The sequence below is a fragment of the Mus musculus genome, chromosome 7 (assembly GCF_000001635.26).
Source record: "Mus musculus strain C57BL/6J chromosome 7, GRCm38.p6 C57BL/6J".
NCBI lineage: Eukaryota > Metazoa > Chordata > Mammalia > Rodentia > Muridae > Mus > Mus musculus.
In genome coordinates, this window is record NC_000073.6 from 29,053,283 (window position 1) to 29,079,743 (window position 26,461).

At 52.3% G+C, this 26,461-nt stretch overlaps 1 protein-coding gene and 1 long non-coding RNA gene across 15 annotated transcripts in view; one reads left to right on the forward strand and one right to left on the reverse strand.

Annotated features, from left to right (window-relative positions):
* Positions 1-26,461, reverse strand: part of Ryr1 (ryanodine receptor 1, skeletal muscle) — a 121,840-nt gene that overhangs the window by 49,943 nt on the left and 45,436 nt on the right. For 8 of the 14 annotated variants that reach the window (XR_003946422.1, XM_030242251.1, XM_030242253.1 and 5 more), the window contains 33 exons: positions 25,237-25,510; positions 23,741-23,855; positions 23,519-23,651; positions 22,888-22,982; positions 21,882-22,017; positions 21,509-21,695; positions 21,314-21,422; positions 19,483-19,857; positions 18,474-18,694; positions 18,287-18,377; positions 17,274-17,414; positions 16,738-16,901; positions 16,550-16,628; positions 16,278-16,367; positions 15,717-15,857; positions 15,288-15,362; positions 15,134-15,209; positions 14,754-14,877; positions 14,319-14,434; positions 13,426-13,493; positions 13,213-13,334; positions 12,294-12,343; positions 11,535-11,595; positions 11,147-11,385; positions 8,861-8,942; positions 8,226-8,356; positions 6,520-6,852; positions 6,187-6,427; positions 3,853-3,940; positions 3,642-3,734; positions 2,952-2,966; positions 1,607-1,777; positions 249-308 (listed from right to left, as the gene is read on the reverse strand). Coding sequence is in view for 13 of the 14 variants with exons in the window: in XM_030242251.1 (XP_030098111.1) it covers positions 249-308; positions 1,607-1,777; positions 2,952-2,966; positions 3,642-3,734; positions 3,853-3,940; positions 6,187-6,427; positions 6,520-6,852; positions 8,226-8,356; positions 8,861-8,942; positions 11,147-11,385; positions 11,535-11,595; positions 12,294-12,343; positions 13,213-13,334; positions 13,426-13,493; positions 14,319-14,434; positions 14,754-14,877; positions 15,134-15,209; positions 15,288-15,362; positions 15,717-15,857; positions 16,278-16,367; positions 16,550-16,628; positions 16,738-16,901; positions 17,274-17,414; positions 18,287-18,377; positions 18,474-18,694; positions 19,483-19,857; positions 21,314-21,422; positions 21,509-21,695; positions 21,882-22,017; positions 22,888-22,982; positions 23,519-23,651; positions 23,741-23,855; positions 25,237-25,510 (4,496 nt within the window). In the remaining variant the exon portion in view is untranslated. Of the gene's footprint in view, positions 1-248; positions 309-1,606; positions 1,778-2,951; positions 2,967-3,641; positions 3,735-3,852; positions 3,941-6,186; positions 6,428-6,519; positions 6,853-8,225; positions 8,357-8,860; positions 8,943-11,146; positions 11,386-11,534; positions 11,596-12,293; positions 12,344-13,212; positions 13,335-13,425; positions 13,494-14,318; positions 14,435-14,753; positions 14,878-15,133; positions 15,210-15,287; positions 15,363-15,716; positions 15,858-16,277; positions 16,368-16,549; positions 16,629-16,737; positions 16,902-17,273; positions 17,415-18,286; positions 18,378-18,473; positions 18,695-19,482; positions 19,858-21,313; positions 21,423-21,508; positions 21,696-21,881; positions 22,018-22,887; positions 22,983-23,518; positions 23,652-23,740; positions 23,856-25,236; positions 25,511-26,461 lie in introns of those variants that run through there. The other 6 variants (XM_006539688.3, NM_009109.2, XM_006539689.3 and 3 more) reach the window with 4 other exon arrangements.
* On the forward strand, positions 18,324-20,374 carry Gm26604 (predicted gene, 26604). Its single transcript, NR_168916.1, has 2 exons — positions 18,324-18,521; positions 19,375-20,374. It is a non-coding gene; the product is annotated as a predicted gene, 26604 (long non-coding RNA).

The following is a 26,461-nucleotide window of genomic DNA, read 5'->3' on the forward strand; positions in this document are numbered from 1 at the left end:
TGAATGCGAAGCAAAGTTCCTTCTGCAGAGCTGGCAAGTTTACTCAGTGGGCAGGGGGCTTGCTGCCAAGCCTGAAGACCTGACTTCAACCCCCGAGACCCACATGGTAGAAGGAGAGAACTGATTCCTGCGTCGTCCCTGACTCCTTCTACATGTATGTCAAGACACACTAAATACATACATGTAATTTAACAAAAAGTCCCTCTTCCATGTCGGGTGCTTCACACACTTCCCCTCAAACGACTTACCTTTCCCTGAAGGTTAAGGTTGTTTTGAAGGAATTCACGGACCTCCTCATCTGTATCTTTCTGGGAAGACAAAGCCCACTGGGTCACTCTGGAGGCCTCCCCTTCCACCATGACCCGCAGCCCTCCCCCTTCTAGGCCTGACTTGCTGAGGAACTTGTGTGGGTATGATCTAGGGAAAGTGAGAAGAATGTAACTGTGGGCTGTGGACAGACAGATGTCTAAAGTGACATCACAGGCTCACTCTGAAGGCACGGAGGGGATTAGTGAGCCTGGGGTGTGTGTGACAGTCAAATAGCCCAAAGAGGGATTTTTCTAGGGGCTGAATAGAGTGTGTTGTCTTGGAGGATCAGGAGAGGTGAGGGGGATACAAGGAGGAATGGCAAGGTCAGCAGAGATTATAGGAAGTTGGAGAGGCCAATTAAGTGTCCAGCTACACTGGGCCAGTGGGAGAGTTAGCCGGTGAAGTAGGGCCGTAGGGGTTGTGGGGGCTCTGGAGGGTTCTATAGGGTCCCAAGTACTCAATATCTCCTAGGAGGTTAAAGTTGAGGCGTGGCCTTCGGAGACCCTGAGAAGAGGTTGCTGCAAAATGAGGGAAGAAGTCAGGTGTCTTCAGGACCCTGGGGTGGAGGTGGGGTAGAAAGCTGCCAGATGCTTAGAGGGGTCCTGTGCCAGAATCCTAGAGGACTTCTCAGGGTTACTGAGGCTGGAAAGCATCTTCTCACCATTTTATGTAAGGGAGACGTGGGCCCTAAGGAGCTTTCTTGGTGTCCAGGCTACCTTAAGAAGTTCTGGGGGGTTGGATTAATTGATCCCTAGGACCCTTGAGATGCCAGAGGTTGGGAGTGGGGGTCCTGGGGCAGGGGACATTAGGACTCTGAGAGGCTTTGACTCATAAAGGGTCACTGGCTGCCAGCAGAGGCCTGAAGACAAAAGGAGGTGAGCTGAAAAGTCCCATAGGACCCCAGACCTTCAGTCGTGAGGAGGAGTTACAAAGAGTTCATTTAGTCTCAGGGGATAGTTCAGACTTCAGGTGTCTTGGGGGTGGGGGCAAGGCGGTTTCATGGCTGTGGGAGGAGAGGCCCGTGAAGTCCTACAGAGCTTATTGGGGTCCTATAAGCTATATTGGTCTTTGGTTGCATTTAGGGATTAAACTGTATCCCTGTCCTTAGATTTCTTGGATGGAGTCCTCCACATCCTAGCGCAAGGTTCAGAACATCCTTGAGGGTTCGGTAAGTGTCTGACGTTCTGGAGAGCTTTGGGGAATGCTACATCAGGATTCCGAAAGTCTCCATTGGATCTTAGGGGTTCCCTGGGATCCTAGAAACAGAGTAGGGTACTGGGTGGGGCTGGATAAGCACCAGGGCATAGCGGGCTTTGGCCAGCACAATGAGGTCCTGGTCGGTGGGAGCACACATGTTTAGTCCGATCGGCAACATCTTCTTGAGTGTGGCCACGATCAAGGATGTCTGCACGGAGTAGCGGTCCCCCCGGCGCTTCTTCTTGGTGCGTTCCTGATCTGAGCCACCTGACTGTGGGGACACAGGGTTCAGTGCTTGCCCAAGTCCCCACCCCACCACCCCAGCACCAACCACAACCTATAGCTACTTTATACAACCCAGCATCTAACCTGGTTGCCAAGCAACCTATTTTCACCTGGACCTTGCTCCTCCTTGTGCCACAGCCATGACCATAGCCCCACCCCTGGTCTGATTCCTGCATTCCGGCTTCTAACTAGAGCCCTGGTATATCTATACCCCCATTTTTTCAAACTCTAGTAATCCTCTCTAAGAGAACTCCACAGGATCCAGGGTCTACCACACTCCACCCCACACTTCACATGCCCAAACCAAGTTTCCAAGAACGAAACAAAGATGTCGGCTCACAAAGAGCCCCAAGACACAAGATAAGCTGGAGGGAAGGGGAGACAGAGAGACTGAGGCAGACAAGGACACAAAGAGACAGAAAGTGCAAGACAGATCTGGAAAGATCTGGAAGCCAAGACACAGAGCACAGACTCCCACAACCGTGTCCTGGAGCCTTAGGTGCAGACCCCTCCTTGGCCAGGGCCACTCCAGTCATGCTAACAAGAAGTCCCAGTGGCAAGCTGCGGCCAGAGCCCCACTCATGGCAATACTGAGCTGCCGAAGGCCCCACATGCAGCATTGCTGAGTCTTTAAAGAGCCCCAGGCCTGGGGTCCGTTGGCTGGATGCCATCAGAGGCTCACAAAGATGACATTTGGCAAGAGTCACACAGATCACTACCATCACTGGGTTCTCCCCAGAGGCCAAGTCGCATACCTGTGCTCAGCCAGGGCTGCCCCTAACCATGCAGCTGTCCCACCCATCCCCCTGGGACCAGGTCCACAATGCATGGAGGAAAGCCAATGGCTCAATTTTTTTTTTTTTTTTTTGGTAGCAAAACCAAAAAGAAAAAAAAAAAAAAAAGATAAGGATAAAGAGAAAGAAGAAGAGAAAGAAAACTACCCCAAACCAGAAGAGAAATAATTCAACAACTCATCAAAAGCTGAGAGTGGGGGAAGGAGAGGATGGTTGGGAAGGAAGAAGACAAAGAGGATGGCGGTCGGGGGTAAGGACAGAGGGTGGGGGACAGGGACAGAAACAGGGGGTTTGAAAGGGTGGGGCTTTGAGTGGGAAAAGGTGTTAGCCAAAAGCCATGCAGAAGGTTCCAGATGTGGCGCTGACCTGTACGTCTCCTGCCTGCTTCAGCGGGTTGTCGACAGAGACAAGAAGGGTTACCCCAGCCCGACAGAGAGCCCCAGACCCAACTCCAAGTTACCCTGGCTCTTCTTCCCCACCCACCACTCGTTAGCTGTGTGTTTCCAGACCTTGATTTGGAGGGGGGGGGGGAGCTGTTCTTTAGAACCCCAGAGAGGGCTGTTGTGAAAGGAGGGAAAGGGATGTGGGGGTGATGAGAGAATGAAAGTAATGGGGGGCTAAGGGGGTGGAGAGTAATCGGGATGGAGGATGGGAGGGGAGGAAATAAGAAAACAGGATGGAGACGGGTGGACACGGACGAGAGATGGAGGAAGGAATGACAGACAGAAGGGGAGATGGGGAGGTGGAGATGGGGGAGGTAGGGAAGAGGAGGCAGGTGAGGAGGAGGGTAATAGGGAAAGGAAGGATGAAGGGAAGGACATAAGGAGAGATGTGGGGAGGACTGTGAAGAAGAAGAAGGGAGAGGAGAAGAAGGATGGGAGGTGGGGGTAGGAAGATGTGGTCCCTGAGTGCTAAAGGGGATATGACCAAAGCAGGACAGGTGACAGGTCACTGGGTTGGGAGGGTCAAGAAGGTAGTCCTGGAGGCTGCTCCCCACCCCCATCCAGGCCTGGAGGGTACTCTCCTCCCCACCCCTCACTTCTGTGAAGCACCCACCTTGGCCATTTTGCTCTTATTGTCAGCTGTCAAAAAGGACATGTTGTTGATTTCATTCTGGACCACGAAGTTCTGTTCTTCACGCTTAAAGTTCTGGTGGGGGAAGCAGTGTGGGGCTCAGACCCTGAGACTGGCAGAAGCTGCCCATAAGCCTTTGAGTACCAGTGGAGACAGTGATGTGGGTGGGGGTTCACAGGGGCTGGGGACTCACGTGGGACTTGGACCAGTAGATGAAGATTTCTCCCACCATCCTGAACAGCTCCTCTGCATTGGGGTTGGGCTCTGTCAGCCAGTGTGCCCTGGGGGCCAGGAAAAAGTGGACAAGGGTACAGGGACCCTTAGGGAAGGGGCTCACCCAGAGCATTCAGGGATGCTCATGGGAGCCAAGACGCATCCAATAGAGGGGTGGAGTGTTTTAGGGACTCTGATCAGTTCAGTGAAACTTTAAAAGTTTAGGTTTTTCAGGCAGGATTTTACTTTGTAGCCCAGGGTGGCCTGGAGCTCACTGTGTAGACCAGGCTTGCCCCAGAATCACAGAGATCTGACTCCTGATTACTGGGATTTCTACTACCATGCTCTATTTAATTTTCTAATCATTATGAACCGTGCAAAGCCGAGGCTGCGAATGAAAGGATCAGCGTCTCTGTGGTGTATGGCTGTGTTTTAAAGGGAAAGCTCTGCATTACTATGTATGTAGTAGGAAAGCTGCATCGTCCGGTGTTAGGGGGACGATAAAGCTTCACACAGCTGGGTGTGTACCTCCAGCTACAGGAAGCTGAGCTAGCCTAGGCTACAGAGCATGTCCAAAGTAAGCCTGAACAACAGAGAGTGAACCTGTCACAACAAAACAGGAGGAGGGAGCATGGCACATATATGCTGTGTAGTGGGCACTGTTAGCGTGGTTGTGTGACAACTGTCCTGATTGCCTTAGTTAGTAGAGTCGGGCTCTGCACAGCAGCCCCCTTTCCCTGTATCAACCAGAATCCATCCTTATAGCCCAAACCAAGCATGGAATTCTCTTCTAAGCCTAAAGATTAAAAAAAATATATAGTGGCAGAGGTAGAGGAGAGAGGGGTCAGGTGGCGGATAAAACCTTTTGCTGTGATCCAAAGGAGATTGTGGTAGTTGCATGTTATGGGGTCTGTGTGTATGTGTGTGTGTGTGCACCAACTCTCCTCCCTTTCTGTTTAGATAAAAACAAAGGAAAAAAAAGATAGAACCAAGCTGGGAGACGTAGAGATCTCTTTTAGATTCAATTTTGTGTCTGAAAATGAAGGTTTCCAGGTGCAGAGGGAGCCAAAGAAAATTAACCTAATTTTGCTAACAAAACTTATGGTTCACCAGGAAAGGCTGATACAGGAGGGGTTGCTGGGAGTTTGCCTGCCTACTTTGTTCTCGTTCTGACTACAGAGTGAGACTCTGTCTCAAAATACAAACAGCAGCAACAACAAATAACTTATGGCCAACTAAGTAGTGATGGATCACAGCTCAGGTGTAGTTCAAATCTGAAATGGCATTTATGCAGAATGAACACCACTGCTCCCATTTCTGCCCCATGGCAGACATAGCTAATCAATCACAGAGCCCAAGAAAGCTTACAATCTTTTCAATGGGGATGGATCTTGGAGTTTAAGCTATCTAAATAGTGCTTTTGATTTATTAGTTAGCAATTGGCTGATACCTGCTTATATTGTTTTCTTAAAGACCTATGTTCTTGGGGAATGTCATCTATGTTCCTTTCTTCTCTTCAGTGGGAAAAGCCTGACCATGGTCTTCCACTACGTAGGCTGGGCACTTAGCTCTACACACAGGTAGACACAATGCTGGAGGGGAAATAAGTCTCCTTATATGGATAGTGTAACCCTCAATAGGGTTTTAAGAAACAGAAGGAGACAAACCCAGGAAGGCCTTGTGTGTGTGTATGTCTGTCTGTCTGTGTGTATGTATGTATATCTGTGTATATGTATGTGTGTATCTGTGTGTATGTGTGCCTATGTGTGTATGTATGTATATATTTGCGTGTATATGTTTATGTATATATATATGTATTATATGTATGTATACATGTGTGTTTGTGTGTGTATCTGTGTGTATGCTGTGTATGTAGGTGTGTATATATGTGTATGCAGGGTGTATGTGTGTGTGTATAGGTGTGCATGTGTGTGCATGCAAGCATTTGCTGCTGTGCACATAGAAGCCAGAGGACAGCCTCAGGTGTCAGCCCTTGCCTTCTACCTTGTTTGAGACAGTCACTTCGTTGGCCACCATTGCAGCTTCAGGCTAGGTGGGCTACGAGTTTCCCGAGACTGTCCCTTCTCCACCTCCCATCTCACCACAGGGGTACAGGGATTACAGACGTGTGCTGCTGCAGCTAGCTTCCCATGAGTTCTGGGGTTCAAGTCCAGAACCTATCCCTTTATCTACTCAGCCATCTCCCCAGCTCAGAGAAGCTAGGAATGGAGAGGCTGGAAGGGTCTGGAGGGGTTGCAAGTGTACATGGCAGTTGAGGAATAGCCCGAGTCAGGACAGGCTTGGCCATGCTGACCTGTTGTTGTCTACGTAGCGGATGAGCAGTGGGTAGAGGGCATACAGGTCGCGGCAGAGCACGGAGAACTCGTCCCGGACCAGGAGCTCACCCTCCTCAGCTTCTGCCTTGGCTTCCAGGCGCAGCTGCTCCTCCTCAGCCACCACCTTCCCTGCCCGCTTACGCAATCGCCCGATGGTAGGGATGAAGTGGGAGCGTAGGAGCTCCGGCCTGGCACGGCTCACAATGGGCTGGGCAAACACTGCAGGAGAGTGGGTGTTACTCACACATGACCTCTGACATCCAGGGACCCCAGCACCCTGCTCCCCAGGGGACACTGTCCTGCAGACCCACCGGCCAGCCGCTTCATCCACGAGGCCTCATCGATGCCCAGGTTGTTCACAATGATTCGGAGGATGTTCCCCAGGAGGGAATTGAGGTGGTCGGAGGTGACCGCTGTACAGGGTGGCGGGGCGCCCGCAGGCAGGGCTGGTGGGGGCGCCTCAGGCCCTCGCTCCCACCAGCGGGGCAGGTAGCTGCACAGCATAGGCAACGTAATCTCGATGACATGCGGCATCTCTGTGTAGCGTGCTCCGGACTCGGCCAGCCCCCCGATTTCTGCCATGAGCCTTTCTAGCACTGGGATGTCAGGACACATCTCCTCCACGCTGTTGGGAAGCCCCAGGACTGGGGTGCAGGGATAGGTCAGGGTATGCCAACTGTCAATCCAATACCTTCCCTACAACCCGCCTGACACCTAAACCACCTTATACCTGAAAGAGTCTCCAAGAGCCCATCCTGCCTATCTCAGCCTCCAACCCAGGTGCCTTCCACAGCTTCCCACTGAAACTGTGACCCCCCAAGAACTTTACACCTCAACATCATTAATCCCTAAAGCCAAATACAAGATTTGTCCCCAACCTCTAAATATACCCCTGGCATGGAACTTGATCTCACTATGGAGAAGAGGCTGGCCTCGAACTCACTATGTAGACTAGGCTGGTCTTGAACTCACAGAGATCCACCAGCCTCTGCTTCCAGAGTGCTGGGAGTAAGGGCGTGTGACTCCATGCCTGGAACGATGTGGGACTTCCACACTGAACTTCTGAAGCAAGAACCTCAACTTTTTATTCTGATGGGGTCTCGCGCAAGCCTTGAGCCCTAAACACCTTCACTCCTAAAATCACCCTAACTCTATGTCTGCTACGTGGCAAGTTGCAAAAAAAGTGCTTTCCAACCCTGGTGGGCCCCATGCTAGACCCTCCCACCTCAGCCCTCAGAGCAGGAAGAGGAGAGGCCTGGGCTGTCTCCACCATCTGGAGCCCCCCAGTTTCAGGTCTCAGCTCCAGACTCCAATTTTGTTTCTGGAAACCCACAGTCCATCACCCACTGTTCCCTTCCATGGGCTGGAAGTAGGATTTTTTTTTCTTTTTCTTTTTGAAGGTGGGGGGTGGGGAGGAGGAGACTGAGCCTCATGTAGTCCAGGCTGGCCTCAAACTTTCTAAGGAGTGAAGATGGCCCCGGAGAAGGCCTTCCAGTTCTTATATTCCAGATTTCGGGGTACAAGCTCATGCTACCACACTCGGCTGGGTTTGGGGAGCACAGCATGACTCTCCTGATTGGATATTTTCTGAGCCCCACTCCTGGCTCTAACCCCAGGGTTGAGAAGACAGGATGCCTGCCTGTGGCTTGTGTGGCCACCACCTCTGACTCTTGCCCCTAAGTGGCACTCCGCAGACATTGTGAATGAAAAATATCCACGATAAGCTCGGGTCATTCAAACCTCTAGGACACCACAAGGTACCTGCCTCCCTAAACTTCGCATTACCAAATCCATAGTCAGCCTCACAGCTCCAAACTTCATCTCTGTCCCCCTAACCCTCCCAGAGGAGTAGCTTTGGATGGCCCCTTACAGCACAGCCCAGATCCCTCAAGGTCTGGCTGTTGTGGAACACTAGTATCCCAGAGACTTCTCAGCCCCATCACAGCTCAGATTTAGGGAGCACTTCACCCCGAGCTCTCCTGTGCCCCTGACAGCTGCCCCAGCCCACGCGACTCACTGGCCCGCTCTCGAGGAGACTTGGTGGTGTAGACAGAGCAGGCGTTGTATTCATTCAGCTCAGGCTCCAGGAATGCCACTGGCATGGCTGCGGCCAGGCGGGCCAGGCATTCCCCCAGGGCTGGCCGCAGTCTGGAAGGAGAGCTGCAGTTAGTTTCCATGCGCCCCTCCGCTGAGTTTTGAGCCCCAGCCCATTCTGCACAGGAGCGTCCCTAGTGGTCCGTTCTGGAGCAGATTTGCAGGCGCCGCTCTCGTGTGCACCCTTCTCTGCGTGCCTGGCAAAAAGACTTGTACGCAGACTGAAATGTTCCTCTCTAGCGATCTCCAGCATGCTGCTGCCCCGTTTCTGCACGTCTCCTGCCCGGTCAAGCTTGCTCCCAGAGAAGTCACTCAAGCCTCCTTATGTGTCTGGTTCCCACTCTCCCAGATCCCACAGCCTGTTTCTATCCCTGGCCTTTCCACTAGCGCCCTCTTTTGGCTTCTGGCGTGAACTTCAGTTACCCTAGTTTAGTTGCAAGTTCAAGATTTTAATATGTCCAGCTTTGCACCCCCTCCCCACTTCACATGCCCCCTCCTTTCATCCCAATAGTCTCTAAGTGTCTATATAAACCCAATAATCTGTCCCATTTTTCTCACTTTTCCACATAGGGGTTCCTGGTGGTTCCCAGAGAGTAGATACTGCAGAGCGTTCGGTAGCAAGACACTTGTACGTCATCCACTGGAGAGGAGAGAGTGAGGGTCTGGGTTGTGCCCAACTCATGTCACCTTCTCTGTCACCAATATTTATGCTTTGTAACTCAGCCAAGACCAGCTCTCTTCTGGCCTCAGGTTCCCTATCTGTAAAGTGGGATTATTGTAGTACCTTCAGCACAAGGTAGGTTGAGGATCAAATTAATTGTTGCTGTTGCTTTAATTTGTGATGTTGGGGGTGGAACATGGACCCTCACACATGCTAGGCAAGTGTTCTACCACTGGACCACACCCAATTCTTAAATAAATTAATGCCCAAAAATTAATTAGAAAAGAGGACATAGGCTGGGCAGTGGTGGCCCACACTTTTAATCCCAGCATGTGCTGGGGTGCCGAGTGCAGGGAGTGGGGGTAGAGGTTGGCGGATTTCTGAGTTAGAAGTCAGCCTGGTCTACAGAGTGAGTTCTGGGACAGCAAGGGCTACACAGAAAGACCCTGCTTCAAAGAAACCAAAAACCAAAAACAAACAAACAAATAAAAACAAAAAAGAAAGAAGGAGGACATGGGAGGGGCTTACTATAAGCGGGAGGGACTTATTTTGCCTCAGATATCTTTGATGAACATGATAACACTTCTTCGAGAACCTAGCACACACGTGTGTATGGTTTCAGGCAGCATAAACCCCTCCCTCAGAGCCAAGGTTAAGATCCTCACTGACTGTACAAATCCATCAGGACAACAGGGGGCAGGGAGGTTCAAGATTTAGACAAAAAAACTATAAAGAGAAAACAAAATACAACGGGAGTGATGTCACAGCATCTATATTTTTCCATGTGTGCATGTTTGTGTGATACATGTATGTGTTCCAGTGTGTGTGCATGTGAAGGTCAGAGGTCAAAAGTAATCAGTCGCTTGATTCCTTCCTTCTTTTCTTCCATCTGAATTGCTTTTTTAGGGGTACGGGGTGGGTTCAAGACAGGTTTCTCTGTGCAGCCCTGGCTGCCCTGGAACTAGCTCTGTAGACCAGACATGCACCACCGCTGCCCGGCCTGAACTGCTTCTTTCAGGCAGTCCAGCTCAGCGAGAATTTCTGACTAACAAGGCCACTTCTAGATTGTTCCTTATAGGAGCTGCAGCAACTGCTCATCTCTTTCAGCCTCCTCCGCTGCCTGGGAGGAGGATGCCTGTGGTGAGACGTGTGAGGGAAAGACACCGTTTCAGAGAAGGCAAGCAGAGCCCAGAGACAGAGGGGAGGTTCTGACCTTACGACTTTTCTCATCTGCTTTGGACAGTGCAACATTCAAGAGAGAGAAACTTCTAGCTTGTTTGCGTTACAGTGATTTAAAGTCACTGGATCTCTGGCACAAGTAGCTAAATCTACTTTGTGTAGCACCTTCATTGGGCATACTAGGCAGGGGTTCTACCACTGAGCCACGCCCCCAGCCGCTCATTGGGAGATTCTAGGTAGGAGCTCTACATTGAGCCACGCCCCCAGCCACTCAATGGGGGATTCTAGGCAGGGGCTCTAACACTGAGCCACGCCCCCAGCCGCTCATTGGGAGATTCTAGGTAAGGGCTCTACCACTGAGCCACGCCCCCAGCCCCTCACTGGGGGATTCTAGGCAGGGGCTCTACCACTGAGCCACTCCCCCAGCTGCTCATTGGGAGATTCTAGGCAAGGGCTCTACCACTGAGCCACGCCCCCAGCTGCTCATTGGGAGAGTCTAGGCAGGGGCTCTACCACCGAGAAATACACTCCCGTTGTATTTTGTTTTCTAAGGAGTGCTTTTAGCCTTTCATTGTGAACTCTGTAGGAGAGCTACTCAGTGAGTCTTTCTTCCAGCCCTTCACTGCTGGATACCAGCCCAGTGTTATACCACTCAGCCCTTGCTTTTCTTATGCTTTTTGTAAGTCAAGACCTCACTCTGTAGCCCAGGCGGTCCTGGAACTCACTATTATAGGCCAGGCTAGCCTCAAACTTGCAGCCATCCTCCTGCCTCAGCTTCTTGAGTGCTGGGATTACTTACAGGTATGCACCACCACTGTGGTTTCTGAATTCACATTTTAGTTAACACCTTCGGTCCCCTACAGTTTACTAACTGTGCTTTGGCTACTGCACGAAAGCATCTGCTCCAACACCAGGTGACTCTGCCACGAACCTCAGGATGGACAGTGCCGGTCAAGCTGACACCCCACCCCGTGCCCCTTGCCCTCAGTGTCAGGAGTCCTTACGGATGACATCGTCTCCGAACTGGTGCTGGGCGATGTGCTGGAAGAGGGTGGTGAGGACGGGCAGCAGAGCCACCGTGGTGTAGGTGAGGTTCTGGCCCACGCCCTTCACCTGCGTGCGCGCCTGCGACACCTTTCCTAGCCGCAGGTTCTCCACCATCTTCTCAATGTCCTCGGAGGCACTCTCGAAGAAGGAGCGCAGACCCGCCTTTACGATCTCAGGGCCCGATTTCATCACCGTTCTAGGAGGTGGGGTGCAGAGCTGTAGAAGCAGAGGGTCCCCCGCTCCTTCCCTCCCCTCCTTCCTTGCTCCTCTCCTTCCATTCCTGAGACGAATGTCACTCAGAGAGTATAGAAGGACTGGGTTGGGTGGCGTACCCCAAAGCCGTACCTGGCATCTAGAGAGCGTGCCAATATGTGAAGACAGTTGACCACAGCTGGGGCATCCGTCCCTGGGAAAGGAATATGGGCCAGGATGAGAAGAGGCCTCGTGATGGTTTGTGTATGCTCGGCCCAGGGAGTGGCACTATTAGGAGGTGTTGGAGTAGGTGTGTCACTGTGTGTGTGGGCTTAAGACCCTCATCCTAGCTGCCTGGAAGTGAGTCTTCCACTAGCAGCCTTCAGATGAAGAAGTAGAATTCTCAAGTCTGCCTGTACCATGCCTGCCTAGATGCTTCCATGCTCCCACCTTGATGATAATGGACTGAACCTCTGAACCTGTAAACCAGCCCCAATTAAATGTCCTTATAAGACTTGCTTTGGTCATGGTGTCTCTTCACAGTAGTAAAACCCTAAGACAGGCCTCAAGGCTAGAAACTCCTATGTCCATCCCAACTCTTCCTGGCCAGGTTCATGCTACGCCATACCTAACCCTGCTGAGTTTCCACAGTCCCCCTGGGTGTCCCCACCGCAGCACTGGCTGTCCTCCCTTCCTTTCTTCCTCTTTTGTCTTCTGTCTAGCTCTGACTTCTCAGGGCTGTCCCTGTGTGAGACAGTGGCTGCATGGCTATCTACCCATCCCCAGGATGACCCAGTCTATAATCAGAGGGAAGCATTACAAAAGGCTGAGCCAGGAACTCTTTCTTCCAGGTGGAGTTGGGCATAAAAGAAGCAAGAGAGCTGGCAAAGGCTCGGTGACAGGGCTACTTACCAAAGAGGGAGACTCGGTGGCGGACAAGGGCAGCAAGTTTACAGAAGAGGCTGAGGAAAGAGAACAGGACAGAAGGACAGGGAAGGAGGGGTAAAGAGACCAAGATGAAAGACAGAGGTGACATGATCAAAGGACACAGACCAAGATAGGCAAGGGCTGCAGGAGTGGCTCAGTCTTAGAATGAGTGATGGCCTAGAATTTCCAGTGAGGGACTTGGGATGTGACTCTGGTAGAGCCCCTGCCCAGTGAGGGGCTGGGGGTGTGAGTCAGTGGTAGAGCCCCTGCCTAGGATCCCCCAGTGAGGGGCTGGGGGCGTGGCTCAGTGGGAGAGCCCCTGCCTAGAATCCCCCAGTGAGGGGCTGGGGGTGTGGCTCAGTGGTAGAGCCCCTGCCTAGAATCCCCCAGTGAGGGGCTGGGGGCGTGGCTCAGTGGTAGAGCCCCTGCCTAGAATCCCCCAGTGAGGGGCTGGGAGTGTGGCTCACTGGTAGAGCCCCTGCCTAGGATGCCCCAGTGAGGGGCTGGGGGCGTGGCTCAGTGGGAGAGCCCCTTCCTAGGATGCCCCAGTGAGGGGCTGGGGGCATGGCTCAGTGGTAGAGCCCCTGCCTAGAATCCCCCAGTGAGGGGCTGGGGGCGTGGCTCAGTGGCTTATACATTTAGCACATGTAAAGTTCAGTCCTCAGCACTGCAAGAAAAAAAGTCACAGCAATAACTGGCAAGTAGAGGTGATGGAGGAGAGGCTGTCTTTGTCAGAATGACTGGTTTGTCTCACTAAGTCCTGGGAACCTCTTTAGTCCCAGGGAAACTGGGACAGTTGGTCACTTTAGAACATCCCAAGGCAGAAACAGCCATCAGAGCCCATGTGAGTCAAGGTCAGCATTTGGGGTTAACATGCTGTAAGGTGAGGTCATAGGCAGCCCACCTGGTGATCATTTCCTTCTCCTTGTTGGAGGCATGGCCACCACTGCCCAGCACTTTGGCTGGTGTGGATAGGAAGTAGAGACAGTGGTTGGTGAAGTATTGGTTGATCAAAGGCAGCAGAATCTAAAAGGGGAGAAGAGGGGGGAGGGGCTGGTGAAGTGTCCAGGGACCCTCCTAGACCATAGCCCCTCCAGGTTCTGAGCCCACCTCTCACCTTAGCAAAGAATTTAATCTCCTGTTCATGTGGGGATTTCTCCACCCGTCCACTGCTAACCACAGCCTCTGTGGGGAAGGGCAGGTAGGGGATAGTGTTGGTTTAAGCTGAGGAAGCCAGGCTGTTCTGGTAGGAAGGGACACTGGATGGGGGCAGAGTTAGGAAATAATGACACATCCTTAATCCCAGCACTTGGGAGGCAGAGGCAGGTGGATTTCTGAGTTCGAGGCCAGCCTGGACTACAGAGCAAGTTTCAGGATAGCCAGGGCTACACAGAGAAACCCTGTCTCAAAAGACCAAACCAAACCTCACACCTATCCTGGCCACAGTCAAGTCAGAGGGACTCTGGCCACCTGAGCTAGGTCCCTGCTCAGACCCCACTGTGCCTCCATCTCTGTGCAGAGGACAAGCTCTTACCTCCCATCTAGCTATGGAGCCCCCCTCTCCTCCTTGCATGACCTAGTATGAAGGGTGGTGGTTTCACAAGCCGTTTGCCATGACACGCTCCAGGTGTTCAGGTGCCCCCACCCCACTCCTCCGTGTCTTGGCACAGATCTTACAGTGTCACTCATGTCTTCCTTGAATACGCAGCTTAAATGGCAGCTGGCTCTACACCCCAGCCCACCTTCCCCTGGTGTCCTCTTCCCCCAACACTAGGCACTGCCTATCACACTTGGCTTAGCTATGTGTGATTCTAACTGTCGGACTCCAAAACAGCGATGCAGATGAAGAACCACCTCTGTCTTGTTCCCTGCTAATCCATGCCGTCATCCCCAGCAGAGTCTGCCATGACGGATGCTTCACAAATACTAGTTGAGGGAGAGATGGGTGAAGCAGTGCCCTGGGTGGGTCTTTGCAGATGATGTGAAAAGATGGGAGGGAATTTTTCCTACCCAGGTGGGCGATGAACTCCTGGGAGATGTCCATCCAGCGAAGCAGCTGCTGCAGGAAGCCGAAGGCAAATCGCTTCTCAATGGAGGATGTGTCCAGTTCCATGTCCTTAAGACCCCTGTGTGGAGAGGCAGAGACAGTCAGCTCAGACACCGGCCTTGCCCTATTCCACACACCTTTCTGGTCAGTCTATGCACACTGCCCACTTGCAGGTCCTTAGGTTGTTCTCCGAGTCTAGCTTCCCCATGCTTCTCCCCTTTGGCCTTTAGCATATCTGCTGGCCGCGACTTCACCGCCCAGTAGGAGGTCCGCTTGCTGCTTTCAGGTCTACCCCTTGGCTTCCTTATGGCCCCGCCTCCGTCCCAAGCCCCGCCCCCAAGGCGTTCCTTCTGCCCCTGCTTGAAGTTGCTTCTGCCCAGGTTCAGGAATTCACGTGCCTGGTGACAGCATAGCCATTCATCTGCAGAAACTTCAGCAACTCCTGGGCCTTCTCTCGATCCCGTGCCTTCTCCTTGGCCGTGAGCGTGTCGTAGGGAACCAGTAGAGGATGAGACCCACCTCCTGCGGACAGCAAAGATTAGAAATCAGGGGCCGGAAAAGACCCAGGCCACTCTCACTGGGGCTCCTACAGTTGAGTTAGCCGCACCATTAAAAAGGTGCTAGCATTGTTTTCCATTGCTAGACATCAGTGCAATGGAGCCGAGCCGGGAGAGTGGTTAAGTAACGCCATGAAGCCAGGACTCTTAACTGAGGCCCGTGACTGCGTGCGGGTGGGGTTGGGGGTGGGGCAGTGGTGGGAGGGGATAATTGTCCTTACCTTTAGCCTCCAGCTCTTGCTTCTTCTTTCGCCCCCAAGTGTTGTGGTAATTTTCTGCCAGTTGTTCGGCCATGGCCTGGAAGTGGGATACAGACATTCAAGGACCAGATTCGGACAGACCTGAGCTTCCTAAATAAAGGGTCTGTGATCTCACCTGCAGCTCCCGGGACAACGTAACCACGCTGAGGTCTGGTGGCTGGGGATTGTAGCCTTCTCGGGGGTCATATGTCTGAGAGGGTAAGAGAGAGGGGGATACTTAATGGGCGTGTAGAAAGTTCTGAGCCTTGCTCCAGATGCCTACCCTGAGCCTGTCCCTTAAGGCCCTGTCTCTAAGCCACCCTTCTCAGCTCTTTAGTTCCTCAGGCTGGTGGCTGTCCTTTTGGCTCTGGGATTTCTGCTCAGGACTGCCCTCTTCTCCTTACTGGACTTTCCTTCTGTCAGTCCTCATTGCAACCCCACCCACCCAGCCCGCTCCTTTTCACAGTCCCTCGATCACCTGGGAGCACCCCTCAATCCCACCACATCCGACCCATCACTCCCCACTCCCCTTGCTCAGACTTTCACTGTCTCCTTGAAAGCTCACCTGGGCGGTTTGGGATATCTTTCTTGTTTTTTTCTTTTCCGTCTTCTCCTCCTCGCCTTCCCTGGCCTTCTCTACTGTCCATTCCCAGGCAATCATGGCCTTCAAAGACTCCTTGATGGGCCAACGGTAAATCTCTTTGTCCTGGGGCAGATAGAGTAAGTGGAGTTGGTGGAATGGGGCCAGAAGGAAAACCTGGTTCAGCTTCCCTGATGTCTACGGACAGGGTCAAGGCAGGAGAAACCCCACCAGGAGCTAGGATGTTAGAAGTGGGTCAGTCAGGATTGGAATCCAGGACTCTAACCTGCTCTGTAAACAAGCGACTCAAACATTTCTAGCACCCATTTTACAAGGGTCTCAGAGATGTCGCACTATCAAGGAGTCTTTCTAGAGAAGGGACTGGAGGATTTTGGGGTCGTCCAGGGGAATCGGCTAATCTTGAGAAAAGGCAAAATCCAAGACCAGACACCAGCCAACCTATGACGCTGTCTCACTCCTCCCTGGATCCCCTAAATTCTGGAGTTTCCTTCTGACCTCTGACATCAGGACCTAAGGTTTGGTCACCTTCTCTGAGAAGGTCTTGTAGGGTCTCAGCATGGGGTGGGTCTTCAATTCTTCATCAATGTTCTCACCATAGGACCAATTGTTCTGAATCTAGAGGTGAAGAGGTAGAAGAGAGTGGAGGATGGATACGAGGCAGGGGAACCCTGAAAGGCTCTCAGAGAACAGTGAGGGTCTTAGGGATGGCTGAGGATCTAGGACAACCTGAGGCCTCTGGGAAGGTATGAGGCTTGGGGGAAGCAAGGTAGGTAGAGATGAAGGGCCGCAGTGTTCACCTTGTCGAAGGCCCACTTCTCATGGGTGTACTCTGCGAACTTGTTAATGAAGGAGTCCAGCTTCTCGGGGATGATGACGCTGTGAGAAGAGATGGGGTCGGCAGGCATTGGGGTGGGGCTTTCCTCTCCCTCTGGAACTTTCCTTCTCCCAATCTCTAGCCACACCACTGTCTGTCCCCGCGTCTCACTTGAGGGTCTCCACAGGCCGGGGATCAAAGTTGCCTTCAGCGTCCACTGTGGCTTTTTTCTCCGTCTTGGATGAGTATGAGGCGTCCACGTAGTCAGGGGGCAGTGCGCCCGCGATGGCACACAGGCAAGGCATGGCTATTCGGTAAAGCTCCTGGTCGTATTTCTATAGGTGTCAGGGGTGAAGGGGAGGATCATGCAGGCTTCACTTAGCCCGCGGCCTTACAGTCCCCAATCCACCCTCTAACCATCAACTCCCCTCTCTGAACCCACAAATCTGTTAGTCACTCTCTCGGTAGCCCGAACCTCACTTTGATCTGTTTTGTTTGTTTTTTTTAGACAGGTCTCACATAGCCTAGGCTGTCCTTAAACTTGATATATAATCCAAGAGTGATTGAATTCCTACTCCATCTGCTTTCGCCTCCCGCTGAAATTACTGGTGTGTGCCACCCAACCCAACAGGGATTTCATCCTAGATCTCCAGGCTTGAGCCAAACCCTCCACACAGGCTCCTCTGAGTCCCCATGAGTCCCCAGACCTTATGCGCCAGAGAATCAAAGATGCCCCAGAAGAGCTTGCGTGTGAGGTGCAGCTCTTCCTCAGAGGTGACCCCGAAGTTGGCCCAGCCTGTGGGGAGGCAGTAGTACTTCCAGCAACGCTCATAGTGGTTGGTAAGGAGCTGAAAGGAAGAGACACACAGAGGAGGCATAAGCAGATGGCAGGCAGCGAAGGCCCCAGGAGGCAGAGGGTGTCAGTGCTTGCAAATGAGATGCTAATAAGGGAAGGATGGTACGCTTATTAGCGAATGGTCCTAGACAGCTTATTACTCGGAGTTGGTACTCTCAATGAGAGCCAGGATGGGCATTAAACTATGGCTGGATTTGTCTGTTCTTTTTACAGAAATAGGCAAGCTAACAGTCTCCTGGTAGAATTGTATGCACACTAATGGGACGATCCATGCTTATGCAAATTAGCGTGTCAAATAGAAACATAGGCAGTGCCCCATGCAAATATATGGTAATCAAAAAGGCCTCCTCTATCTAATATGCATCTTAGAGTTGGGGCTAATTTAGGCATCTTATGCAAGACAGTCTAAGTTAGATGGGGCATCTCCTTATGCAAACTAGCATGCAAATGATAAAGTAGGAGAGACAGTATGCAAATATTCAGAATAGCTGTGGTACTGTTGATTCAAATAAACGCACTCATTTGAATACTGGAAGGCTGGTGGTCTGGACATGCGAATAAAATGCTAATTAGGAAAGTAGTGCGCCCATGAAAATATATGCTAATTGAGGCGGGGGCTGGCTCACTTAGTTAGGCAAATTAAGCGGTAATTAGGGAATGTTAGCAGCGCCAATGACGCAGAGCGAATGCCATGGGAATCCTAGCCGGCAAACGAGGATGTTAATTGGTTTCCTCAGGGTTCGCAGTCCTCCAGCTTTGGTTAGCTGTGGTGGGCGTGGCTAATACGAAAGACCCCACTGGTCCAGAGGCACAGCCAGACTGTGGGTGAGAAAAGGGCTGGCTTCCGCTGAGGACCGCCCTCACCTTGAGTGGCATCTTGGCGAACTCATTGAGGATGGGCACATCGAACACCAGGCGTCGAAGCAGGTGCTGCAGCATGGACGGGCGGATATACCTGAGGAGGACAAGGCCAGAGAGGGCAGAGATATTACGCGAGACCCCGCCTTGGCGACCCCGCCCACTCCCTCCGCCACCATCGGCCCCTCCTCACCTGCACAGCGCCATGAGGCAGTCCTCGATGACGTCGCGCTGTGCTTTGGTGAGCGAGCGGCCCCGCGACAGCCGGTACACTGTGTGTAGCATGGAGTCCACCATGATGGCGCGGTGCTCGGTGCCCGCAAAGAGTGGCGCGCACTTGGTGATGAGCGGCAGCACAGCCAGACAGAGGTAGCGGTTCAGTGCCAGCGCCATCTCCGTGGTGCTGAAAGTAGCCTGGGATGTAGGGTGAGACCATCAGACTCTTGGCGTTGCCTTGGTACCCAGGCTTCTAATCATTTATTCTCCTAAATCTCACTCCTCCAGATCTCTCTCTCTCTCTCTCTCTCTCTCTCTCTCTCTCTCTCTCTCTCTCACACACACACACACACACACACACACACACACACACACACACACACACACACACACGAAAGCCAGGAACTAAGTATGACTTTGATTTAGCTGCTCTGCAATGCTGGCCTCCTGCACAGGATCTCATGTAGCCCGGGCTGGCCTGGACTCTTCCTGCCTTTACTTCCAAAGTGCTGAGATTACAGGCATGCCCAGCTTTTTGTTGTTGCTTCAGTTTTTGTTTGTTTGTTTGTTTTGAGACAGGGTCTCATTATGTAGGCTTGGCTAGCCAGAACTTGCCTCGTAGACCACAGTGATTAGCCCACCTCTGCCTCCTGCGTGATTAAAGGCCTGCATTCCCACGCCTAACTTCACTTTGGTTTTTTTTTTTTTTTTTGAGACAAGATTTGCCTGTCGCTCAGTGAAGTCTCTGTCCTCTGGCCTTTGTCTGATGCTAGGTAGAAGGTGTGTACCACTTCATGCGGCCAATGCTTTCTTGTATCTGAAGGTAGTGGGGGAGTCCCACCCACTCTGTCTTTCATGGGTTTTGTCTTCTGTCACAGAGGTGTCAGGATATGTATGCAGTCCCAGTTCTGCAGATGCTGTCTCTCAGCCTATCAGATGTCCTGGGTGGAGGCATGTGGGCGATTAGCCAGGTGGGCGTTACTCACCGTGTCCAGTGAAGCAGCCGCCCTCATGTCAGGAAGGAACCCCACATCCAGCACATGCAGCAAGAAGTCCTGGTTCTCAATGCCATACACTCGGTCCAGGAAAAGCACCATGGATGCCTTGTGGTCAGGCACGAAGGATGCAGACATCTTCGGCTGAACCAGTGCGCCATCTACAGGCGGGGATGGTGGGGTGTGAGCATGTGCTCCTTCCCAGCCTCCCTCAACAATTCCACCTCCCCCCACCTCCCACCTACCTTTGCCCAGGGTGGGGATCTGCAGTGGGAGGCTGATGATGCCCACGAGGTCATCCAAGGGCACGAGGGACCGAAGGATGGCACGGATCCTCAGGGCCTCACCCTTACCGGCTTGAATCAACTGGAGGTGGTGCAGAGGGCAAGAGGCATGTCATTAGACAATGGTGCCCCGTCTGGGACTTGATCTATTCTAACCATTCCTGACGCACTGACAGTAAAGCAAGCCTCCTTTGTGTATATGTCTTGTATGCATTGTGTGCATGTGCATACATTGGACCAAAACTGTGCACATGTATGTGTGTGTACATGCATATGTGTGTGTATGCACATATGTGCACTTGTACCACCACGTGAAGGCCAGAGGTTGGTTGATGTCAGGTGTCTTTCTCCACTGCTCTTCCTTGTTTCTTGAGACCGGGTCTCTCTTTGAGCCTGAAGCTCGTTGCTCCAACTAACATAGCTGTGCAGTTGTCCCTGGAGATGCTGTTTTGTGGGACGTTGCTTCTTTTTCCAGATGGAGATGTTTTATTTTGTTTGAGACGGGATCTCTCTGTTACATAGTCCTGGCTGGCCTGGAACTCCCAGAGATCCACCTGCCTCTACCCCTTGAGTTTTGGGATTAAAGGCTTGCACCCCCATTTCTGGCTGTTTAATTTATTAGGGGGCACACATGCCATGGTGTATATGCTGAGGTTGGAACACAACTAATGGGAGTCGGGTTCCTCCCTCCACCATGGGTGACCAAAATCAAGTCACCAGGCTTGGTGGCAGGTAGCAGGTGCCTTCACACACTGAGTCAGTAGCCCCTTGTTTGATAATAATTTAATTTGATTTCATGTACATCGGTGTACATTGGTCTGTGTGAGGGTGTCAGATCCCCTGAAACAGTAATTACAGATGGTTGTGAGCTGTCATGTGAGTGTTGAGAATTGAACCCAGGTCCTCCGGAAGAGTAGCAGGTGCTCTTAACCACTGAGCCATCTCTACAGCCTATCCCCTTGTTTTTTTTGTTTTTTTTTTTTGTTTTGTTTTTGTTTTGTTTTTTTTTTTGAGACAAGTTCTCACGCAATCCAGGCTGGCCTCCAACTTGCTATTTAGCCAAGATGGCATGGAACTTTTGATCCTCCTGCTTTTTATCTTCCAAGTTCTGGGACTACAAGTGTGGGCCACCATACACAGCTATGAGGTAGGGTCTTGTCACGTAACTTGGCCTGGCCTCAGACTCAGTACTCCTGCCTCTACAGTGCTGTGATCATAGGTGTGTGTGCCAGGGTGCAGTGTGGCACCAGTTTTGGTTCTACTCTCCGTGAGGAATCCCTCTACTCCTACCAGGAGTCCTTTGCTTCTTCACATCTTGTCTCCCTCCTCTACTGGTTAGGCTCCACGGGTTTGGAACCTGAGGGTGTTTTGGTCATAAGTGTATGCCCAGCATCACAGCCCAGGACCACACCCAAGTGAGCTATATGAATGCTGTCCAGTACCTGAATGCTGAGGTTGAATGCTGATCATGCACACCCAACTCCCTCCCACCCCACCTTGCTTTCTCCATTCCCCCCACCCCCGCCCCCAGGGCTTACATGCGTCTCAGGTGCACAGCGTCCTAGCAGGTCAATCAAGGCAGCATAGAAGGACATGATGGCATGTCCCAGGTGTACCCGGTTTTCTTCAGGGGGCTCCTCACCAAAGCTGGAGAGGAGAAGGTGGTGGTTAGAATCCAGAGACATGGTAGTGATGGCTACCATCCTGGAAAGGGGACAGGGACGGGGACTCACTGCTCACGTCGCCGGTCCCTGCGGACACCCGGCCCATCCCGTGCGGGATCCTCAGAGATTCGGATGGCCTCTTCGATGGCAGCCAGCAGCCCTGAGCCACCCTCACCCCTCAGGGCAGGTCCAAAGCACTCGGGTTTGCGGATCAACAGCCGCACAACCACGTTAGCGTTCTCTTCCACGCTCTCACCTGGCACCCAGAAAGTTCAGGAGAGCTCTTGGGGAACCCCCACGCAATCCCAGAAGCTAACACACTCAAGGGTAATGTCAGGTCCCTGTTGACCTGCAAGTCTACTTAGAGGGACCCCTGCCCAGGAGATGAATGTCACCAGAGGGAAGCTTAGCCAGTGACCCCACAGGCCCCACCCTGCCTCACCGTTGACAAAGACAGCAAAACGCAGGAAGTCGAGGTAGCGTTCGCCCCCACAGGGATTCCATCCGATGTCAGGATACCCTTTGGCCAGAAGCATGGGGCAGCTTTGTAAGCCACACCCTGCCAGGTATGACACAACCTGCAACGTGGAAACGGAGCTTAGTCTAAGACCACTCTCCTCCCCAAGATCCGGTCCTTATCTACCTCACACCCACCCCACAAACATGAGCCAGGGCTTCCTTCTCCTGCCCAACACTGGTCCTGTCTCACTTGTGATAAAGCCCAACAACCTTGCCATGGCCCACAGGACCTCTGTGATGTCACCTCTCGCCACTCAGCCCCCACTGCTTCTGTCCCAGCCATCACCCGTCCTCTGCTGCTCCAAGGCCTCTGTGCTGCTCCTCTTCTGGGGTCCACTGAGCTGCTCACATCATTCTGAGCTTTATGCAAATATTACTTTAGCTTCTTTAACCAGCCTTTGTTTTGTTTTGTTTTGTTTTGTTTTGTTTTGTTTTAACACGGTCTTTCTAATGCAGCCTTGCAGGAGCTCACTATGAATATCAGGCTGGCTTCAGACTCACAGACTCACGCCTGCCTCTGCCTCAGAGTGCTGGAACTGACGGCACGAGCCACCAGGCCTGGCTTATAAATGCTTAAAAATCATGATCGCATATTCCCTGAACAGATTAAGTGACAGAGGTCAAAAGAAGCCGTCTCTTTCCCAGGCCACTCAACAAGGAGTGGAACTACTGACTAGTGTCTGAACTCCAAAGGCTCTGTAGCCCTACTCCTCTATGATAACCAGGGCCACCCGGATGGGAGCGTAGCCCATAGACCTGCTCCCAGCCCCTCTTCTGCAGAGTAAAGGAGCCACTGGCTGCTGGCTGCTCCTTGCAAGTCAGCCCCTTTCTGATTGGGCCCTGGGATGGCCAGCATCAGTCTGAACAGGGTGCTCAGAGCCAGCATGTGCCCACACAGTTGGGCGTGACCAGGTCTCCTCCGGCCACACCTTTTCCAGGTCTTGCTCTTGTAATGCCAAGGCTAGCTCGTTGTTGTCAATGACAGAAGCAGCAGCTACATCCAAGGGTGTGGAGCCCTGCATGCCTGTGGAGACAAAGAGCAGTTAGAGTTTCCCACTCCTTTTTAAAAAAAAACTATTTAAGTGCATCTCTCTCTGTGTGTGTATGTGTGTGTGTGTGTGTGTGTGATGCAGGTAAACGTAGAAGCCAGAAGAGGACACCAGATCCTTTAGGGCTGGAGGTGACTGTGAGTCACATAAACTGAGTTCTGGGATCTGAACTCTGGTCCTTCTGATAGAGCAATAAGCACCCTTAGCCAGTGAGTAATCTCTCCAGCCCCTCTCAACTCCTGACTGTGTCTCCTCCTCTGGGAAGTCCTTCCTGACCACCCCCTTTGCAAAATGTACTAAGTGCCTCTGCTGGTCTGAGCTTTTCCAATCCCAACGCTCGGGGCTCTGGGTTGGGCTGAACTTTATTCTTTGTCTGCTCTGTGAACTGTGGGTCAGTCAAGGTTGTCTGAGCCACTGTTTCCTAGGTTTGGGTTTTATGCTGTTTTTGAGAAAGAGTCTCAGGGTAGCCCAGGTTGGCTTTGAACTTGTTATGTAGCTGAGGATAGCTCACCCAGGCCAATGCCGCTGTTCTCCAGCAGGTAGCTCAGGTGGTCAAACATGGAGCGCTGGTTCTGCCGGCTGATTCGGCAGAAGTAGCAGAGGAAGCGGCAGCAGCTTGTCACCATCTTGGGGAAGCGGATCTCCTGCAGGGAGCAGACAGGGAGGACCAGTGGTGAGTGCCTGCTCTCTGTGTCCCCCTCCCTGAGCCGACACATCCATCCAGGCCCCTCACCTTTGACTCGCCGCCCCCAAGGACGTTCACCATAACCTCCATGACTGTTTCATGCATACCCAGCGCTCTCATCAGGTTTGGGTGTTGGTAGAAGACTTTGTTATTCATGATGTTCCTGTGAACAGACAGGACATGTGGGGTAAGCGCAGCCTGGGGGCGGGGCAGACATCCAGGGAGATTCATGGTCACCATGGTGACAACAGTCTGCACTCTCTAGGCGCCTTTTGCAGATTTAAATTCATCCATCCTTTTTTGTTTGTCTCTTTTGTTTTAGTTAGGTTTTGAGACAAGGTCTCCCTCTGGTACCCGAGGCTAGCCTGAAACTATGTAGCCCAGGGTGGCTTAACATTCACAGTAATCCTCCCTTTCCAGCCTTCCAAGTGCTGAGATGACAGGTATGAGCTACCATCTTGCTCTTTGAAGAATCATGATTACATCCACTCTGGGAGGCAGGAGTTATACTTATGGGATCTCACAGACACAGAAAATGAGGTCTGGATCCAAGGCAGGCTCCCCTAAGGTAGATGCTGCCTGCAGCATTCCCAAATGTCTGTGTGGGCCCGGCATACAGTAGGAACTTAAATGGCTGAGTTGCATTTGACTCAATGCTCAATCCTATCACGATGTAGCATTATTTAAAACAATTTTTAAAAATTATTTCTACTTATGTGTGTCATGTATACCATGCACACGGAGGAACTAGAGTTATGGGTAGATGCGAGCTGCCTGATGTGGGTGCTGGGAATCGAACCCTGGTCCTCTGGAAGAACAGTAAGTGCTTTTAACCACTGAACCAATCTCTCCAGTGCTCCCCCTTTAGAATTTATTTGTTTCTTTGTTTGTGTGTATGTGGGGGAGGTCCATGCATCCCACAGAAAACTTCCTGGAGTTCTTCCACCACGTGGGTCCTGGGGATAGAACTCAGGTCTTCAGGTTTGGCGGCAATCACCTCTACCCACTGAACCATCTCACCAGCCCAATTATTGATATTTATTATTATTCTAACACAGGGTCTCGCTATGTATCCCAGGCTGGTCTAAAACTTCCTATGTAGCCCACAATGGCCTGGAACTCAAGATCCTCCTGCCTCAGCTTTCTGAGTGCTAAGGTGACAGGCCTGAGATGCCACCCCAAATCTGCTAGCTTGTTACTCTAAGCACAGGTCCCTGAAGCCCCACGGCCTCTCTAAAGGGGAGGCATTGTCCTTCCCTTTGTTACAGCAGAGGACTTTAAGCTCAGAAACAGCAGATGTGCCAAGAGTCACAGTGACCAGGATCTTCTGAGGAGGGTTAACCATTAGGACAAAGGGACATCATGGCGGTACAGCGTGTGGGCGTGGGCATGGGGGGGGGGAAGGGCAGTACAGCACGTGGGCGTGGGCAGGGGGGGCAGTACAGCACGTGGGCGTGGGCAGGGGGGGCAGTACAGCACGTGGGCGTGGGCGGAGGGGGGCAGTACAGCGTGGGCGGGCAGCCAGGCCAGGGAGGCGCTCTCACCCAATGCTCTGGATCATAAGGTTCTCCTCCTGGGGACCCATCTGCACAATGAGCAGTGAGCGGATCTGGCCCAGGCACTCCAGCAGGCTCATGGTATCCTCCACCGAGGACACAGAGATTGTGTAGGCCCGGGGCAGGGCACGCAGCAGCTCGCCGAGCCCGTCATACTGCCGATGCAGGAGGCTGAACATGGCACGGACCAGCTCCGGGCTCTGAACGAAGTCCTCCTGGGCCCAGCGCACCACTGTGTGGGACACCAGCTCCTGCAAGGACTCTGGGGAAAGGTTGGGACACTGGGTTGCATCTCTGAACCAGAGGAGCGGGCAGCCCTCCTCTGTCACCACCTGCCCTGTTTTCCACCTGCCACAAGCACAAGGATTCAAAGGACTTTTCTATTGTCCCAGGAATCAAACCCTCCCTCTCTCCCTCCTTCCCTCCCTCCCTCCCTCCTTCCCTCCCCTGGCTTCTGCAGCCACCTATAGTCATGTGTACACACACACACACACACACACACACACACACACACACACACAAAACAAACCAAAAGGCAGGCCACCATTAATCCCAGCACTCAGGAGGCAGAGGCAGGAGGCTCTGTGAGTTTGAGGCCAGCCTAGTTTACATAGCAAGTCCCAGGTCTACATAATGAGACCTCCTCTGAACACAAAGCAACCTCACCCTCAAAAAACCCAAAAACAAAAAAGAAAAACAAAAACAAAAAACCCAACCCTCCCCATATCCAAACCCCAACCCCCTCCACAAAGAAAACCAAAACACCAAACCAAACCAAAAAAAGTTAGAGGATCAAACTTCTGCCAACATTAGAGACTCTGTCTAGGGCGCGGCTAATACACAGTTTGTGACCCCCAACACGGACCCGAGTTTTCTAATCCCTCCCATAGTAATCATCTCAGTATGAGAGAAACTGAAATCAAGGACTACGAGGACACAGAAGCCACCACAGTCCTGGAGCTGTCACCATCCCGGGCTAGATGCACCTCTGCTCTGGTATGTAACACCGCCACAAGGTCATCCATCGCAGCCAGCCCATTTGCACACAGTCAGCCGCAGCCCACACATTTGCACACAGTCAGCTGCAGCCCACACATTTGCACACAGTCAGCCTCAGCCCACACATTAGGCCACCTCTCCAAGCACCGTCATCTCTCCCAACTCTAGCTTTCCTGTTCTGCTACAGAGAGCCTGCCCCGCCCTGACTCGCCCT